Source organism: Alosa pseudoharengus, unplaced genomic scaffold (genome assembly GCF_046254945.1).
Source record: "Alosa pseudoharengus isolate Yale_2024_CS ecotype anadromous, Long Island Sound unplaced genomic scaffold, YU_APseudo_1.1 YU_APseudo_1.1_scf_5, whole genome shotgun sequence".
NCBI classification, from domain to species: Eukaryota; Metazoa; Chordata; class Actinopteri; order Clupeiformes; family Clupeidae; genus Alosa; species Alosa pseudoharengus.
In genome coordinates this window covers 5696064-5713937 of record NW_027468837.1, presented here as the reverse complement: position 1 = coordinate 5713937, position 17874 = coordinate 5696064, and the positions used below count along the sequence as shown (strand labels likewise).

Here is a 17874-nt window from a genome sequence, read left to right as displayed (position 1 = left end):
TGTCTTAGTACTAGTCTCTGAGGAATCAGTTACCTTTTGCAACCTGTGTATATTTTGCACCAGGAAGCGATAGGCGTTGTACCAGGGCAGAAAGACATCCTTCAGCACATCTCTCACACCATCCTCCTTGAAGCGCAGGTTCTCGGCACGCACCACTGGGGAGTTGATTAGGTAGAGCCTAGGGAACCGCACATCACCAGATTAGAACTGGTTCTCATCATGCATTTTAATTCTCCCTTCTTCCTTTCCAGCATCCTGCCTTAAGCCATTCTCTCTCTCCCCCCCACTCTCTCTCAATCTCTCTCCCCCTCTCTCTCTCTCCCCCTCTCTCTCCCCCTCTACCCCCCCTCTCTCCCTCTCTCTCCATCTCTCTCTCTCCCCCTCTCTCCCTCTCTCTCTATCTCCCCCTCTCTCCCTCTCTCTCTATCTCCCCCTCTCTCTCTCTCTCTCTCTCTCTCTCTCACTCTCTCTCCCTAGCTGGAGGCTCACATCTTCACCTCCCTAACTCTTGCCACTCCCAATCCCCCTTTTCTCGTCTCATCAACAGGCCATTCAATTGCACTCTTCCTAGAATGCAGATGATTTGCGAGAGCGGTTGGTCATTGCCGGCCATCGATTTGCAAGTCAGCGGGACGTAAATGTGTGGAGGGACGAGAGGTTCCTGGCTGTGGGGATCATGAATCACCCTGATGTAATGGTCATCAGGCCACACTGCCCAGAAATGAGATCAAGCACTAAGCAGAAAGGGAAAGGGGGAGAGCGAGACACCAGTCAGGCAGATGGTGAGTAGAGTGAATAAGCAAGATGATTTTTTCTTTTCCCAGGAATGCATTTGCTGAGTTTTCATGGGATTGTCTGGAAGACACATGAAGTCATTTCTCTGAGCATTGATCACAGGGTTCCCAACGAGGAGAGAGAGATATAATACACTGAGCCCAGCCCGTCTCGGTCGTGTCTGATGATCGGGGAGAGGAGAGAGTAAATCAGGCCAGCCACGTGCCCATTGCAGCCCTAGCACGGTCCAAGCTGACATATGGTGGTCTGAACAAATGGCAGTCCAACAGCAGATGAAAAAGACTGCCTCGCTAAAAACAAATGCTTTCAGAGGCCACATTAAAACATGGTGAAGACAGTGTTCTGGAGTAATGCTGCTCCCTGACACAGATTAGGAGCTTCACCTCTGTGGTAGAACACCTGCAGTCAACTATCCAAATGCTTTGTGATTTACAGGTCACAGGAGAGTCAAATAACTCAAGAGGTGCAACCACTGACTCAGCTACAAGGATCAGCATCCATGCAGATAATTGGCCCAAGTCTCATTAGAGAGAAAATATTTGGATAGTTTAGATGCCAATTTAGCTGGAGGGTCAATAATGGCTGCGTTTGTTCTTTTGTGGATACAGATCAATGTGAGACAAATGCAATTAACTCAAAAAAGCAAAAACAGACAGGAGAGCAAACTAAACAGCATTTGGAATTATAAGCTTCAGGGCAAACAATGGCTACTGTGGAACTGTCTTGAACATATGGATGTATTCAATAATGCTTCATTCACTAGCCATATGGCAATGTCACTTGATCGCCTAAAACCATTTGATTAAAATAGAGCAAAGAGGGGAAAAAAGGAAAATAGAGAATTTAAACACATCAATTGCATGCTTCACTTCATATTAGCTAGCTCTGTCTGAGGCAAAACATGCATTTCCTCTTCACATGCATTTCAGGATTATTCCACAAAATAATGGCTTTTTGATTCGCTATTTGTCTAAATGATCGTAGTTCCTTACCTCAAGGCATCAGCACCATAGTTCTGCACAATAACATTTGGGTCAGGGTAGTTTTTCTTCCTTTTGCTCATCTTCTGGCCATCACTGCATACAGAAAAGCATATCAGCCAAGTGAATGCTGCTAGTAACTCGACAAAGCTTTCCAGGTCACTTAGTTATTAGCATGTATTGTAAGCATGGATGTCCTTGCATGAGTTTGAGTGTGTGTGTGTGTGTGTGTGGGTGTGTGTGTGTGTGTGTGTGTGTATTTATGCCTAAAGACAAGAAACCTGTCGGCAGCATATGATAAGCCCACTGGCTGAATGTCATACAGCATCACTGCATATGGTCGGAGACTAAAAAGAGCACAAACCTGGCCAGCACCAGTCCATTGACAATCACATTTTTGAAGGGAGGTCTACCAAAGAGGGCCGTAGACAGCACCAGCAGTGTGTAAAACCTATACAAGTGAACACAATTACACATCACAATGCATCTTTTGACCAACAGAACATAACATATTTCCTCTTACTACTACAAACTGATAGAGTTGCTCCTACTAATGCCACATGCTGAATATGTATGCTGTTAATGTTAAATATGTATACTTAACAGCAACAAAATAACAAAAAAATCAACAATGAAAGGCTACACAACAGGTCTAAATGACACGACACCTTGTGGCTTCTTCGTAGTCTGTAAATGTGGCATTAAGAGATGTCGGTCACGGCTTCTTACCATCCTCTGGTCTGGTCAATGCCCTCTGCAATAAAGTCAGCAGGGAAGGTGTCTTCAAACTCCCTGCGGTTCTCAAAGGGGTAGTGCGCCTGAGCGTAGGGCATACTGCCACTCTCAAACCAGCAGTCAAACACCTCGGAAATACGCTTCAGTTGGCCCTTGCCACAGCGAGAAGGAATGGTCAGGCCATCAATGCTACAAACACACACACACACACACACATGCAAGCATGTAAGGGTATATGTTATAGGTGAGATGAAATCAAAGGGCTTTTTGTTCAAATCAAATTAAATGTAATACTAAACACTGTTGCGATAGGTTAGGCATGAGGTAGGGAAAGCACTGACTTACAGGCGGGGCTTCAGTGATGCCACTACCTGTGGCTAATTGGTTAAATGAACACCTGTCCTCACCTTCGGGGCTCACAATAACTACAGGCCTTTGTGAGGAGACTGGCTATCCAGAAGGTACGTTGGGAGAGAGCTATTAATGGGGAGTGAGAGCCATAGGTAAGTGACCTCTCACTGGAGCTCTGTCAAGCTGACACACACATTTCAATGACACACCATAGGTCTTACTTTCAAGTCTTTACACCACGTGGGGCCAGTGTGTAGGTTAGCGTTTGGGGCTTTCAGTTAGGTATGAGCTAATGTGTAGTCAGCCGGTAAGTATTAGCACAACAACGCAAAAAGGAAGGGATGTGGATAGTTTCTCTAATACAATGAAAAAGTTATCTTCAAAAGATGTGACTTTGGCACTTTCTTGATTGTTTAAATAATTTGCAATTTCTTTTTGCATCTAATTATTTCCAATTTGTGCTAAAGCTAAATTACTCATCCTAAATGCCAGAGAATTGTTTGTGCCATTGCTGAACTACACGCACAGCTGCCATTTTCTAACTGCAGGCAAAACAGTATTTCCCACACAATGGGCTGACCAGGGTGAGTAGGCACGGCGCCCATAAAAGAGGGACGAGCTGAGTGATCCTCCTCAGTCGTCAGACAAAGGGAGGAGTCCTTGTGCTGCACTTAATTAAGAGTAATTAAGAGGTGAAAGTGATCCAGCCCTCTCCTCTAGGTACCACCACCCGTTCCGCCTCAGTGGTGGAGAGAGAGTGGAGGAGGAAGAGGAGGGAGGGGGAGAGAGAGAGAGAGAGAGAGAGAGAGAGAGAGAGAGATCCGGTGTGATGGCGGACCAGGCGATCAGTGACTCACCTCTCCCGATGCAGATCGGTTACTTTCACTCCACTCAGCTCCTCGAGCTCAGCCATGGAGCCCACACAAACAACCTGAACAACAGAGAGACACACAGACAGACACAGCAAGGGAAGACAGAAAACAAGTCTGTGAGGTTTGCTCTACTTTAAAAATGGTACCTGAGCTCAAGTGTCCTTCAGATGGCAGACAAAAAAGTTAACCTAAATAATAATGACACTAGGGTAACCTATATATATCAAATAGTTCAAAATGTATGTCAAATATTCTAAAACTAGCATTCAAAATGATCTGTAAGCCTTTCTTTGGATCAGCGTGAAATGTTTTCACAAAACTTACAAATGTAGTCACTGTTCATTTGAAATAATAATAATTCTAAAAGAAGTACAGTTGCACATGCACAGTACTGTTAAAATGTACAGTTTCTCATTCCCATTTTTCACCTCTAGTCCCTTCACATTCACTGGCAACCATCCAACCTTTGAATCTATTCTTCCTGTAGAAGACTGCAGTATTTTAGGTTTGAAGCGTGTTGAAGGAGATGGTGAACATCTTCATTAAAGGAGCTTAAATTTAGCTACAGTTCTCTTTCCAGAAACGGAACAAGTGCTGAAGCAGTTGCCATTCTTGTAAGGTCAGAGCATCATTTCAGACTTCAGACTGGTGGATGGATGTGACCTAATTGTCACTAAGTGAGGTGAACTGATTGCCTGCTGACATACTTTTTAGGGGCATCAAGACACACAAGAGACATTTCACTAGATGATGCCTAGAATAAACATGAGAAACGGACTTTATCCACAGAAAAGCTCTTCATCCAGTCCCTATTTAAGTCCAATAACCTGTTATAGGCTTTTTTTCTACTTTTTATATTAACAAAGTATACAAACATAAGTAAGATTTCTTTTTCCTTCCAACCTATGTCCGTAAACTAAAAGCTGAAGCTAACAGGGTCAGACTGATCAGGTGGGTTGCTGAACTTGTCTAGGACTCGAGCCAAATTATAAATAAATAAAGAACGCACAGCATCCGTCTCCCTCCGCGAGCAGAGAAGCCAGCGGCCCCCTGTTCCACTTCCAGAGCAGGCTGCTGGAGCGCTGGCCCAGATTGAGGCCTCTGGCGGCATGAAGAGCATGAAGAGCAGGAGATCCACTTTTCCTGGACTGCCTTGAGCTTGGGGAGTTCAAGGAAGCACTCCAGAGACCGCCGCCTTGAAACAGTCATAAGGCTATTTTCAGGAAGCAGGACGCTGTCCCTCTTTCTCTTCTCACCACAGTGGATTCGTTTACCATGTGTGTAGAGAGCCCCAACAACCCACTTCTGTCACCCATAAGCCAACTGCAAATACTTTTTTGGGGTTTCATCTTTTTTACATTTTTTTCACTACTTCCCAGGTCTATTTATTGGATAGATGACCATTCACTTGTAAAGGTTCTTATAATAACTTAATGGGTGTGCAATTATGGAGATGTCTTTCCTGGTTGTGATTTATTTGACAAGTTATTGATTCAGTAAAAAACGCTTCCCCTTTTGGCAATGGAGGCCAGGCATACTGCAAATGAGTCATTTTCCCTAAAGATTCACAATGTCACTAATTATGACTGCAGCTAGCGAAGCGGTCATATAGGGATTGTCAAAGTCCCCCCCCCCCCCCCGTCATCTACATCCGGAATTTTTGGTCAATGATACCCGGGACACCGAACCACCGGGGCACATGAAATTTGATGGGTATGTAGCCCCACTAGACTTTTACGGAAAAATTTAGTTTGGTCCCAGGGGGCCAACCCCCCGTCCCCCCCCCCCCGTCCCCCCTCGCTGGGCCCCCCGAAACCCAAAAAATGCAGTTTTTCCTAAATAACTACCTGAACCGTGGCACCGAGGATGAAGACATTTTTGTGGTATGTTGGTCTCAAGGGCCCACATCAACCTAGCCCATAATCACTCATTTGTGATTTGCACCCCCCCCCCCCCCGGTAAAAAATGAAAATGCAATATCATTCTGCTTTAATCGCCCCTCTCTTCAGTTAAGATGTTCAGAACTGCACCAAATTTTATGTGTATGATTAACTTGACATTCTCTGGGGGTATGCCAAGTTTCGTAAAATTTGATCCATCATGGGGGGGGGTCTAAAAAAATGAAGTTATGAATACATTTAGTGACTGTACACTCATTGGCCTGTAGATGGTGGTGCACAAATATACACACGCACACACACACAGGCACGCAGATACCATCAGTATCGGCAATTAGAACGGCCGATATATAATTACAAATTCAGTAGGATTAAAGGAAAACCAAATATTCATCATAATATTTTGGCTGCATTTCCAGTATTGGCGTCACGTAGTCGTGTGTCCACCAGATGGCGCATCGTTGCAGTGAGACGTAATTCTGTTGGAAGTTAATCTAAAGTGGGTTGGAAAGACACTACGCTACAACTGTAGTTTACTGCAGAGAACGTCTAATAAGGGTAGAATGATTTCTGAATGACATGTAATTCCCATTTCTTCTTAAAGCCGAAATAAATCTGAGAATGTTTATCGGACATGCTTGGTTTTTACTGCATGTAGGCTATGTTAATCTTAAGTTATATCAATAGCCTAGGACGTAGGTAAAATAATGTTACAGTTAGCATTGGTTGAGTGATGGAGGCCAATTTGATTATTGATTTATTTGTAGAAAACCATAAATGCAGTTATAGGCTACCAAGCAAATTGATAACAGCACTAATTGTATCTTTCGACTGTCATCTCATTTGCTTATGACCATAACCTAGGCTACTAACAGGAGCTAAGTGAGTTAGACACGTTCGCTACCTGATGGTTTTCTAATGGAAAATATGGCCTATAGGCTACCTGAAAGATACATATGATGCATCCTAAACACCGGGCTGGGACATTTCTGCTCAAAGTCTCAAAAAGCGCAGGGGGGGGGCCCCAGTGCGTGAATATCTAAATCGCAAAATTAAACAATATTTCTATCGAGCGCCTACCATGGACTAGGCTGGGTGAACTCAGCCTGATCTGCCGGCGATTCCTTTTCGATTTCTTAAAAGATTGAGCTTTTCGCCAGACTAACCATGGACCTCATAGTTGCAAAATGCAAGGGAACATGAGTCAGCATATTATTTGCACAAACAATAACGGACAGTAGCTCGTCAACTTGGCCCGTTAAAATGTGTATGAACAGTCTAGCAACGCATTTCATGAAGGCCCTTTTGGACATGTCAGTTATTTGCACCACTGGGTAAAACAGCATTTTGTTTTAGACTACTGGTATTTAATTTGTGCATTGACAATAAAGCTGAATATCATTTGAACTAGATGACTAAACTTATGCATATGTAGAAGAACAAACATTCACAAAAATCCATGAAATGACCTCTCTTCTTGATAGCTGTTGAAAACTGCATGGAACTGACAGGGATTGTTTTGTTTAATAATAAATAAATAAATACATTATGCTGCTACCTTCTGCTTTTCCCAAATACAATGTAGCCTACGGGTGTACCTTTCATCAGTCCAGTTGCAAAGGATGGACTGTGATGAACTGCCCTACTTGTGATTGTTTAGAGATTTTAAAGGTTTTATAACAATGCTACAAATTTTTTGGCAAGTGCTACAAATCTATTCACCTTTGCAGCGCCAGTAGGCTACTTTGTGTGCGGCCCGCAAACACACATTCCAAACAAGCATACACAAAAGTTTCAAGAGTGGGGGATGGAGTAGAAGATGGAGACAAATTCATTAATATGATTTAGTTTCGTGGAATGGATGTACAGGACTGAGCGGCGGTGGTATTTTGTACCGCTATGCGGTACATATAGTTAAATAAGGAATCAAATGAGTTTACTTAATGTTCTTAGACTCTAACATTAGTTGCCCACCCAAGATTGACAGCCACTGTTCCACTCGTCATTTCAGACCCTGTTCTGTAACATATACTTCAGCATTAATCTATTCTTAGGACTCAACAACCCCATGTGTGGAACTGCACAAAATTGTCATGACGCTAGTAAGAGCGACAGACAGAGCCCCTGGTCGCTCCCACATGACTGACCTCCTCATAGTCATCGCTGACCCACAGTGGGATAGGGGTGCCCCAGTAGCGGTTCCGTGAGATGGCCCAGTCGCGAGCATCACGCAGCCAGTTGCCAAAGCGCTTCTCCCGCACAAACTCTGGCACCCTAGAAGACAAATCAAATTCCTCAGGACAGCAAGAAATTAGTTCCCTGAAATGTGTGTGGGGTGGTGCTTTGGGGTATTAAAATAAAGAGGTTGTGGTTGGGGGAGGGGGTGTTGTGGTGAGAAGGCAAGCACAGAGATATGATGCATAAACTAGTGGGAACAGAAAAAATTTTATACAATGAAGCTTATATAATTTCCCAGCACAACCAGCACATCTGTTTGGAAACCACGACGATCGGTAAATCACACAGTAGAATGAGTAGTGAAGTTCAGCAGGACTTTAAATACCCACAATGCACACTTTTTAGGTGTATATCACAGCTCTGTTGCAAGTAAAGAAGTTTGAGACATGGGTCAAACTGAGACCTATTTAATCCTTGACACTAAAAATCAAAAGTGACCGGAAAGTCTGTTTGATTTGAAATAGGTGCTCTTTTTTATGGGAGATAGTTTCATAAATATAATCAAACAGACCTTAAAGATGCCCTGCCACACGTATTTCATTACTTTGTGGTAATGTCTGAAGTTCTACCATGGTCTCTAACATTTTTTGTGGAAAACATGCCTTGGTTACCTTGTTTCAAGCCATTTTAGCGTGGTATTGAAAGCCTGCATGAAGACTCAGCTCGATTTGCTCCAGTTCTCATTAATATTCAACGAGCTAAGCTGCTTGACTCTGATTGGCTAACAGCTAGTAGGTTTCGTCCATAACATGACAGGTGTTATCAACTAATTTTAGCTTCATGGCATGAACTTAGCTTGGCTAGCGAGTGCTAAGCTAGCGAGTGCATTAAACCTGTATAACATAGCACTTCCTTTAGTTGACAATTACGTCTTACTTACAGGCACTGGTCGTAGACTGCGATGGTAGCCTACTGCTCCAGGCTTCAACAGCAACCTTTTCGCAAAGCCTGTGACATTGTCCCAAAAAATAAACTGAAGCCATTTGATCCTTAAGTCTGGGTTCTTGGGCAAAATGCATTGTTGAAGTTCTATTTGTGCATTGCGCACAAGTCCGTTGACATTCAGCCATCCTTGCATAGGTCTCAACTGGGCGAGCTCATGAATAGTAATGAGCTCATCAATTCCACATCAATCTGAAGAGCTTTTGCAATTGGCCTAATTTCTCTGCTTATTTCTTTTCAGTGGCTAGAGCTGACAGAGGAGGTAGCTGTTCATTTTCACATTCACGACATAGCACAAACACATATGGACCTAACATGTTTAAAAAAAATACAAATAAAAACGGTTTTGTGTGGCAGGGCACCTTTAATGTCATTAATGTTATCCGCAGGGTGGATTTAGTGGATGTTTTTACTGAAGGATATCACTTAATATCATTTTAAGAATTTTATTTTTACAATTGTTACTATTATTGAATTAAATCATCCATCCATGCTGTTGAATACATCCTTCATGACACAGATATGCTATTACAGCATTAACTTGGTTTAGTCATATGCTTCACTAGCATAGGAGTCATTTGTGTAACTTACTCAAAATCAGTCATTTCAAATGTAATTTCTCTGAAGCAGTGTCATTTCTCGCAGCTTCTTGATTCTTTTATGCATCTAAAAATAAACTGTAGCCTTCTTTTACAAGTTGCAAAGGTTAAAGCTCTCTCCCAGGCATCCCCTTCATCTCAACAGTTTTCAATTTTTATAATGTTTTTTTTTCTTTTCTTTTTGTGGGACATGGTGCTACCCTTAGAGAACATCAGCGTATAAATGGGAAGGCATGTTCCACCAGCTGAGCAACGAGTTCATCAATTCCCATTTGTGGCAGGCATTACTATTTAGGCACCCAATATATCAATTGAATGATTTTCTCCACCTCACTCTCTTTTCCTCCCTCTCCTTAGGAGTAAATGTGGAATGTAAAGTGTGACTGTGTAGGATTAATTAAACATCATCATGTTGGCGCCTCATGCCTTTGTTTTCTAGTTTACAGTCCATGATCCTAATCCAATCCACTTTTTTGATAAATTCAGCTGATCACTTCCCACAGTGCTCTAATTGTCCATTAAGCGTGCACGGAAAACAGATACAAATGGGGAACGAATTCCAGCCAACGAACAGCCTGCTTCAGGAGCATAGGAGAGTTGTCATTTGATTAATAGGGGTGTAAAGATACACATATTTGTACTGAACGTAGAGGACGTTAGGTTAAATATGCGAACCGAATATACCAAATTCACTCTTTAACAGTAATCAACAGTACGCTTTTTTGCTTGCGGACCATGTTTCAAACTTGAGTCATGTCAGTTTAGTCAATTAATGTCAAAACACATGACACCTTTTCAAAATACTATTCCCACTGTGGATCAAAAATATTGAATTTTAGGTTAGCAGTACCTACAGGCTTACTGTACCAAAAATTAACGTGGCTTCAAAACCGATTTTTGTGTTCCATTACAGCCCTAATTACAGTATGTAGCGTCTAGGGGGAGGGGAGGAGGAACCTTATACTAGGTGAAGAGGAAAATTATTAGCAACTCTACCCAAACAGTTACAATTATTTTCATTCATTTCATGATTTCAGTAGGTTATAGGCCCGACTTGAATTATATCGGACATTTAACAAAAAAAATAAAAGAGAATAATGAAGGCGAATGGGATATGAGAACATATTGATTTGGTTCCTGCAATTATGCTTTCAGAGTATTTCCAGCCATAAGGGTATGGCAAACACAGTGCCCTCTTTCCACTAGGTAATAGGTGGACTCTGAGATCCCAATCATAAAGGATGAGGAGGGGGATCCAATCAATAAGTGTTCAGAGGGCGCACAGAAGGAGCATGTGGGTTTGGCACAACTAATCATACCGCCTCCCTCCAGCAGCAACACACAGACCAAACTAAGCCTCTCCTTTGAGAATCTCCTTTAAAACACCTTCAACAAGACCTAAGCCACACAACTGAAAGTCCAACAACTGGAGTAAGTCAGAGAGTCCTCTGGTGAAAATCAAGTTAACATTTTAACATGTTTGTATGATGTCTACGTATTATGTTTTCCAAGATGTATCATAAGCGAAATAAGCAGTCAATGTCACGGCTGAGGATTTCTACTTTAGAACTATGTTTCAACCAATCACAGTCTATGTGGCCCAATTCAGGCATCAATCCATTAGTGCACCATAAGGGTACAGAACCAATCCTGAGTACCCTGGGGTGGGACAATTCTTCCTTAAGACGCAAACAAGCTAGCTAGTGTGTCAGCTGCAGCAGCCAGTAGTAGCTGAACATTGTTTGGAGAGGGGGCAGGGCCAGATAGATCCTAATCCCACAAGAAAGTGTGAAGTTACATTTAAACCATATTAAGGCTAAAGGGGGATTTTTTTCATGAAAACAATTTCTGAATGTATATTTGAGGAATTCAATACATTCCATACAAAACCTGCTCATCAAAATACTTAGACTAAGAGAAAGGAGCATCAATTTAACCTGATAGCTTGTGCAGGGGCTGTCATTTTAGTCAGGGGCTGTCATTTTTCTGTGAATTGCTATAACAGAATTTTACTGATAACTAAAGCCACTAGTAATTATTTTAAGTGATCGTACCACATTGTTTTCACAGTGATTTATTTGCATGGCTAGGCTGATGCCCGAGGCACCACAACGAAACACTGTGTTGGTAGCATTGGCTAACTAGCGCCAGATTTCTGAGTGCAAGGGACAAGCCGAGGTGAGCTATGAGACATGCATTCACACTCGGTATCATGTTTCAACACACTTTAGGTCAAAATCACACCGAAATAAATCACAGCGAAATAAATATGGTCCAATTTGAGTTTAAAAAAATAGACCAGTGGTCCCCAAACTACGGCCCGCCAACTCATTTTAGGTGGCCCCCCAAAACATGTACGTGGTATATAGCATCTGGCCCGCACGGGAGTACGACATCGTCAAACTTTAACCTCCGTAATTTCCCCATTCATTCTCTATGGCGAGTCTTAACAGGATTCTTTTTGTCCACTGGTGGTTGTTTTGGCGCTGTTTCGCGTTTGCCATCGAAAACGGAATGAAATGTAGGCCTACCTGTAAACAATGTAAGAGGCCTATGCTGACTGCATCAGTGCTCAAAGTATTCTAAAAGTTTATCAACTAACTAACTTCTATTCAAGTCATATTTCTGGGACTTTCTGGGATAATTATTTCTATTTCTATTCACACGTTCAAATGTTCATACAGAGTTCAAAGTTCTCATCAGGTGAGTGAAAGTTAGAATGGTGGTCATTTCAGATGTGTTTGCCAGCACTTCATAAAACTCTCATAGTTTGATAACTTTAAATTATTTGTAGGATATTGCTTGTTCACAACTTTTTACTTTTACTTTTTATTAGTATTATTTCATTTGAGCTACATTTTACACTGATATGGCATGGTGGCAACATAAAAAAATAGCTAGCAATGGTATTAAATTGCAGTAGCCTATGATTAAATGTAATGGAATATTCAACTAAGGTAGACTGCTGTTTTTCACAGCACTAAGCTATTTATGGTTGATATACTCAGAGTATCTGGCCCTCTCTTAGAGCCAGGCATAGTGAGCTGGCCCTCGGAAGAAAGAGTTTGGGGACCACTGAAATAGACCATGGTTCCCCATTTGCTGGAAATGCAGCTTAGTTCAACATTTAGCTATATCAATCCACATAATGAACAGTTTTACAATTGACATAATTCATCTTCAATGATGGTAAAAGACTTCCAATGGTTAATTGACAACCAATACCACCGTATAATAAAAATTCCTTGTCGTAAGTGTCTGATTCTGTTTTCCAGTCTTTGTTATTAGGTAGAGGGTTAAAGCGAAGTTATCGAAGAAAGTCTAAAAAGTCTTTCTCTGACCTTTAAAATAATGACAGCATGGACATTTAAGGGCTTTCACCCTTCAACCAATGTATGAAATAATGAAAGGATTAAATGGCATTGAAGCGCAATGCTACACTGCAGTGTATTAACATATACAACATCTGGGCAGTTTGTCATAGGTGTGTGTGGAGAGGGACTAGCAGCATTGAGCTGGGGCCATTCTCTCAGCATACAAATGTCCAAACTGCATCTGGCTCTCTCCCAGGTGGGACCCTTTTGGGAGCGTTAAACAAGATAAGGTTTACCAATCAGTACCACTGCACTGTGTGGAGAGGAGAACTGAATGATGTGAGGTAACAGAGGTACCGAATTCGACCCCTGAGTGTGGTTTGTTTGTAAATGTATATCACAGACTCATAGCGCAGGAAATACAGCACTTGTTGTCAAGAAGCAGGTTCATATTTCAACTCCACTCTCTTCTCTTCTTATAATCATCTTTTTCATCAGCTTTTTTATCTAGTCAATAATTCTCCATATGCTTCAAATTCTCTGCCCTGCTCCAATTCAACTGATAACTTTGGTCTACCTGAGGTTAGACAAAGGAAAGGACAAGGCTATTTTCTTGCTCATGAAAAGCAGTTGGTGAAATTCTTCAATCCATTCATCATCATAATAAACCATGTTAAGTAAAGACCAGTCAGTTCTGTGTGAGAGTAAGATAGATGTCTCCAGAAAGTGAGTTAAGGGTCATTCTGTGTCAAAACAGACAGAATCCATGAAAATGGTTGCTACACCATCTCAGATTTTGCTCAAAGTTTGTCTACATAATGTTTAGGTCCCAAAACTTCCATTCCAATGTTTTCATACATTCACCCTTGATTTTCCATCAATTTTACACTCTCAAAAATGTCTTGTCACGGCGGCCATGTTTGGACATTATTATCTTTAAAACCTTTATTCCTAGCCTGTCTAAACTTTGTAGCATGGAAGACAAACATATGAACACAAATATCACATCATGCACCACAAGAACAGGATGCCATTAACTGCTGTGGTAGATGTCAAAGTTGCACAAGATGGCTGCATTTCTGGGTCCCTAGATATCAAAATATATTTCACCAAGCAAAGAAAATTATGAAATACACTTGTGTGAAGACACTACAGTAAGACTCAAATGAGCAATTGCTATTTTCTAGTCATATTAGCAATGTCTTACTGCTGCCTGAAAGCCAGCCAGTAGTTTTTTTGCAGTCCGGATGTGCTGATGGTTCAGGTCACCATCTTTCCTGGCCACATGACCTTCATCTTTTCTTTCCATCTGATCTTTAAATAATTCACCTCAAGCCGTTACTTAAGACCAGAGTCTGTGTGTCTGTTGGCAAACAGTAGCCTTCACAAGAGCACAACAATCAGGGCAGGTGTCACTGGAGCTGCCGACCCTTTCCCGGCAGGTCTGTGAACCGCACCGGAACGAAAACACACCTGGATGCATCTACAGTACATCAGTGATCAACCCTGACCCCATGTTACCAGGACAGAGGAGAGGGGGAGGGTTTGTGTCCCTAGACAGAGCTGTACAGTGACATCAGGTGGTGAACTAATGTGGTCTGGAACACACCTGATTCAAGGAGCCTTTCATGTACTGTACAGTAGCAGCTATTAAATAGATCACCAAAATATTTTTCACAAAGTGTGTTTACTTGTGAAAGTTGTGAGCATACACAAAAATGAATGCGCTATTTTGTGGATCAAACCATGAGTAGATCTAATCAGTTTTAGTGAAGCTAAATCTTTTTCTGCCCACGACAAGATGATCAAACAGCACTGTCAACAAGCAGAATACATGCACATCATGGTACAAACACTTAAGAAAAGTTTAATCAAATGGTTTTGATTAATCCATTTTTAAAAGTCAAACATGTCTGCTCGAGGGGGGTAGACAACTCTGACTAGGATGTTACAACCTAGGCTATTTATCTACAGTTTATGAAGTAGGCTTGCTTGCAGACAATGCAGAAGGCAGACTTGTTACAGCAGAAAGAATATTAGCTACCAATAAATAAAATTAAACCTCAACAACTACCCTCTAATGTAATGCATCTGTCAATTAACTGAAAATTCTTCAAGTAATACCTACAGTGCTTTTCAAGTAATTAAAAGTCTTAGAGATTCTCTCTTTTTTCATTTCAATTCCATTTTGAGGAGACTCATTTTGAGGAGACTCACTGGAGACTCATTTTGAGGAGACTCACTGTCTTTATATTCTTCATATGTAATGATAACATCAATTAAAACTGTGCAGGAAAGGTAGACGACAAATTGGTTTTACTTCAGTAGCTGTAACATCTTTCTTTTAATTACTTCCATATTGCACAAGAAAGTGTCCATTGTTACACACTGAGGTGTATTAAGGGGGAAAAGCATTATTGAGGTAGAGGTGTAAGTGCTGTTGTGTTATGTTAGGGGTTCAGTCTCACCAGTAACATTTGCCGTTGTTTTCCAAAAGTTTCTCAACCATGTGCTCAACGCGAACAAACCAGCTTGGTACTGCCTTGTAGATCAGCGGTGTGTCTGACCTGTCAATTAGATCCAAAAACCCATGCACACATTTGATGAATACCAGGTGGCCCAAAATGCAAATGTCCCCTTTCAACCCCCCTACTAGAGATTATTCACCATGCAACTAATGGCTCTAAACAGGCCCCTAAACCGGCTACATACTGTATCCTATATAAAGTATCCGGGACGGTGAAACTGGGGTATCTGTAACGTATCCTGAGAATACAGGGGTAGTCCAGCCCTGGATAGATGAAAAATTTACCGTTTGAAACTGAATCTCCCTTGTCACTACAGTGATATTCAGCGAAATCCACAACTTGCAGATTTGTATTGCTTTTGTATTTCATTTAGACATTCATGTCAGAGCTTGTCCTCACCAACGGATACTAACTACCCATTACACTTGTCCTGTACAAGCACAGTGTGGATGTCATTCCTCACACTCGTCCATGATGCGTTCAATGCTTGACTTATTAATTAAATGAGGTGCACCAGAGGTGGCAGCAAAGGGGAAACCCTTTAGCCAGCTGGGGAGCAGACGTTCCATGAAGACCGCAAAAGGCAAGACATCAGAGCTGCAGCATTTATGAGAGGTTAATGAGCATGTGTAACACTGGGTGGGAGAGGGTCGATGGGTGGGGATACGACACTTTACTGACCTTTCCCTCAATGGCAACAGATGCTGAGCCAGCAAAAGATAGTATCGACAGAAAATGCTAATGTTTTACTGACTTGCACTGAAGGAAGCCTCCTGTCAAGCCTACTTAAACATGTTCAATACACCCTTAAACACACACACACACACACACACACACACACACACACACACCATTCACTTTTTCTTACAACAAGCAGGTGCTTAAACATAGATTGAGCATTAAGGAGGACAAATGGACATCTTTAATGGACAAAGTCGACAAGATGACAACACAAAGTTCTGGATCGTCACTCACTCTACTACTCACCTCCAGCAAAAAGGGTAGCTATGTTTGAACGAACTGGCATTCACCAGGCGTCCACTTTCCTTCAACCATTTTATGATGTTTTTGTCAGCATCCTAAAGGGGACAGAGGATTAATAAATTACAAGGGACAGCCAAATAAACAGAATACATCAACAATGCTTCATTGGTAGCATTAATACCTCATTGTCGCTTTTTCTTAAAGAGCCACCATTTGAAGAAATATGCTCATTTTCCACCTCCCCTTGAGTTAAACAATTGAGTTTTACCTGTCTCCGTTTCATCCAGCCTTTCTCTGAGTCTGGCGATTCTACTTTTAGCTCCAGCCTAGCATAGATCATTGAATCGGATTAGACCATTAGCATCTCGCCCGCTAGCATCACGCTTAAATGACTTAAGATTTCCGGTAATTTTCCTATTTAAAACTTGTCTCTTCTCAAGTTAGAAAGTGTAATAAGACTAACGGAATATGAAACATGGAGATTTTTTAGGCTGATTTGACATGGAACTATACTCTTATTCTGGTGTAATAATCTGCTGCCGCTCAAACTTGTTGCTGGAAGTTATAGCCTACGGGGACTATTTTCAGGTGCTGCATGATATCATTGTACTGCTGTGCCCATGGTACGTTTGCAACAGTCCTTGATTATTACGCTGGAAGTATGGCTGGTGATTGCGTGAGGGACGCTATTGTGCGTGAAGCGCATGGGCAAGCTTTCCGAAGGGGAGGGCAGTGTGACGGCTGAGTATGCACTCTGACTGCCATACCAACGGGCCTGGCTCTTTGGTGTTGCGGTCAAGCTGCAGGTTTAGTGGCCCGGAGACCTGGGTTCAAGACCGGGTGGGGTCACTGCTCTCTCCGTTCACTACATCCCTTTTTTGACACATTTCACTCCCGCTGTAATGATGCGCCAAACTGCCTACAAAAAGTCATATTAATTCAATGGAGACATGTCCACTGTGTCCTTGTAGCAGGGGCACTGCTAGAAAAATTGGGTTCTATCACAGACAATACTTCTGGGCCCCCAGATATTATAAAGTGCTGTCAGTGCCCTTTTCTTGACCTCCAGCGTTACACCAGGCTTCTGTTGAATTTTACCATGCCAATTGTTCAACTCCCTAAAGCCTGGCAGTATTTGCACCTATCCGATATCCTTTCACTGAGATCTATAAGCATAGATCTATAAGCATTGAAGCATGGTATTCTCCACTGACATACAGTGACCTGCATATTTACTGGCACCCCTGGTAAAGATGAGTAAAACAGGTGGGGAAAATCTTCTTTTACTGCTTAATCTTGGTTTCACAAACCTTAAAGGGAAGCACATTTATTCTGAGAACAAAATCCTCACAAAGAGATAAATGTGTTTCACAACCAAACCATAGGTGAGTGTTTTAGCCATAAGATGTGGAGGAGGGCTGAGTTTGCAGTTTGCCAAAAATACAATGATATAATTAACACTTGGACATCTTCTATGCTGACAATGTGAAAGAACATACTAGGGACATTTACATTGATAGGTTCTGTCCTGGTGTTGCAAAACCTTCATCAGCAATATTTCCAAACGAAACAGAATGGTGCTACAGACCGGAAAAGAAAGGAATAATCCTGACAGCCATCTTGTCCTCTGCCAAAATA

General features: G+C 41.8%; 1 protein-coding gene across 3 annotated transcripts in view; it reads right to left on the bottom strand.

Annotated features, from left to right (window-relative positions):
* The window catches only part of iars1 (isoleucyl-tRNA synthetase 1), a 55980-nt gene that overhangs the window by 24012 nt on the left and 14094 nt on the right, over positions 1 to 17874 (bottom strand). For all 3 annotated transcript variants that reach the window (XM_076268953.1, XM_076268954.1, XM_076268955.1), the window contains exons 12-19: positions 16240 to 16331; positions 15193 to 15291; positions 7779 to 7905; positions 3719 to 3792; positions 2505 to 2699; positions 2140 to 2226; positions 1788 to 1871; positions 34 to 178 (exon numbers count right to left, since the gene is read on the bottom strand). In XM_076268953.1, the coding sequence (XP_076125068.1) occupies positions 34 to 178; positions 1788 to 1871; positions 2140 to 2226; positions 2505 to 2699; positions 3719 to 3792; positions 7779 to 7905; positions 15193 to 15291; positions 16240 to 16331 (903 nt within the window). The remainder of the gene's footprint in view (positions 1 to 33; positions 179 to 1787; positions 1872 to 2139; positions 2227 to 2504; positions 2700 to 3718; positions 3793 to 7778; positions 7906 to 15192; positions 15292 to 16239; positions 16332 to 17874) is intronic.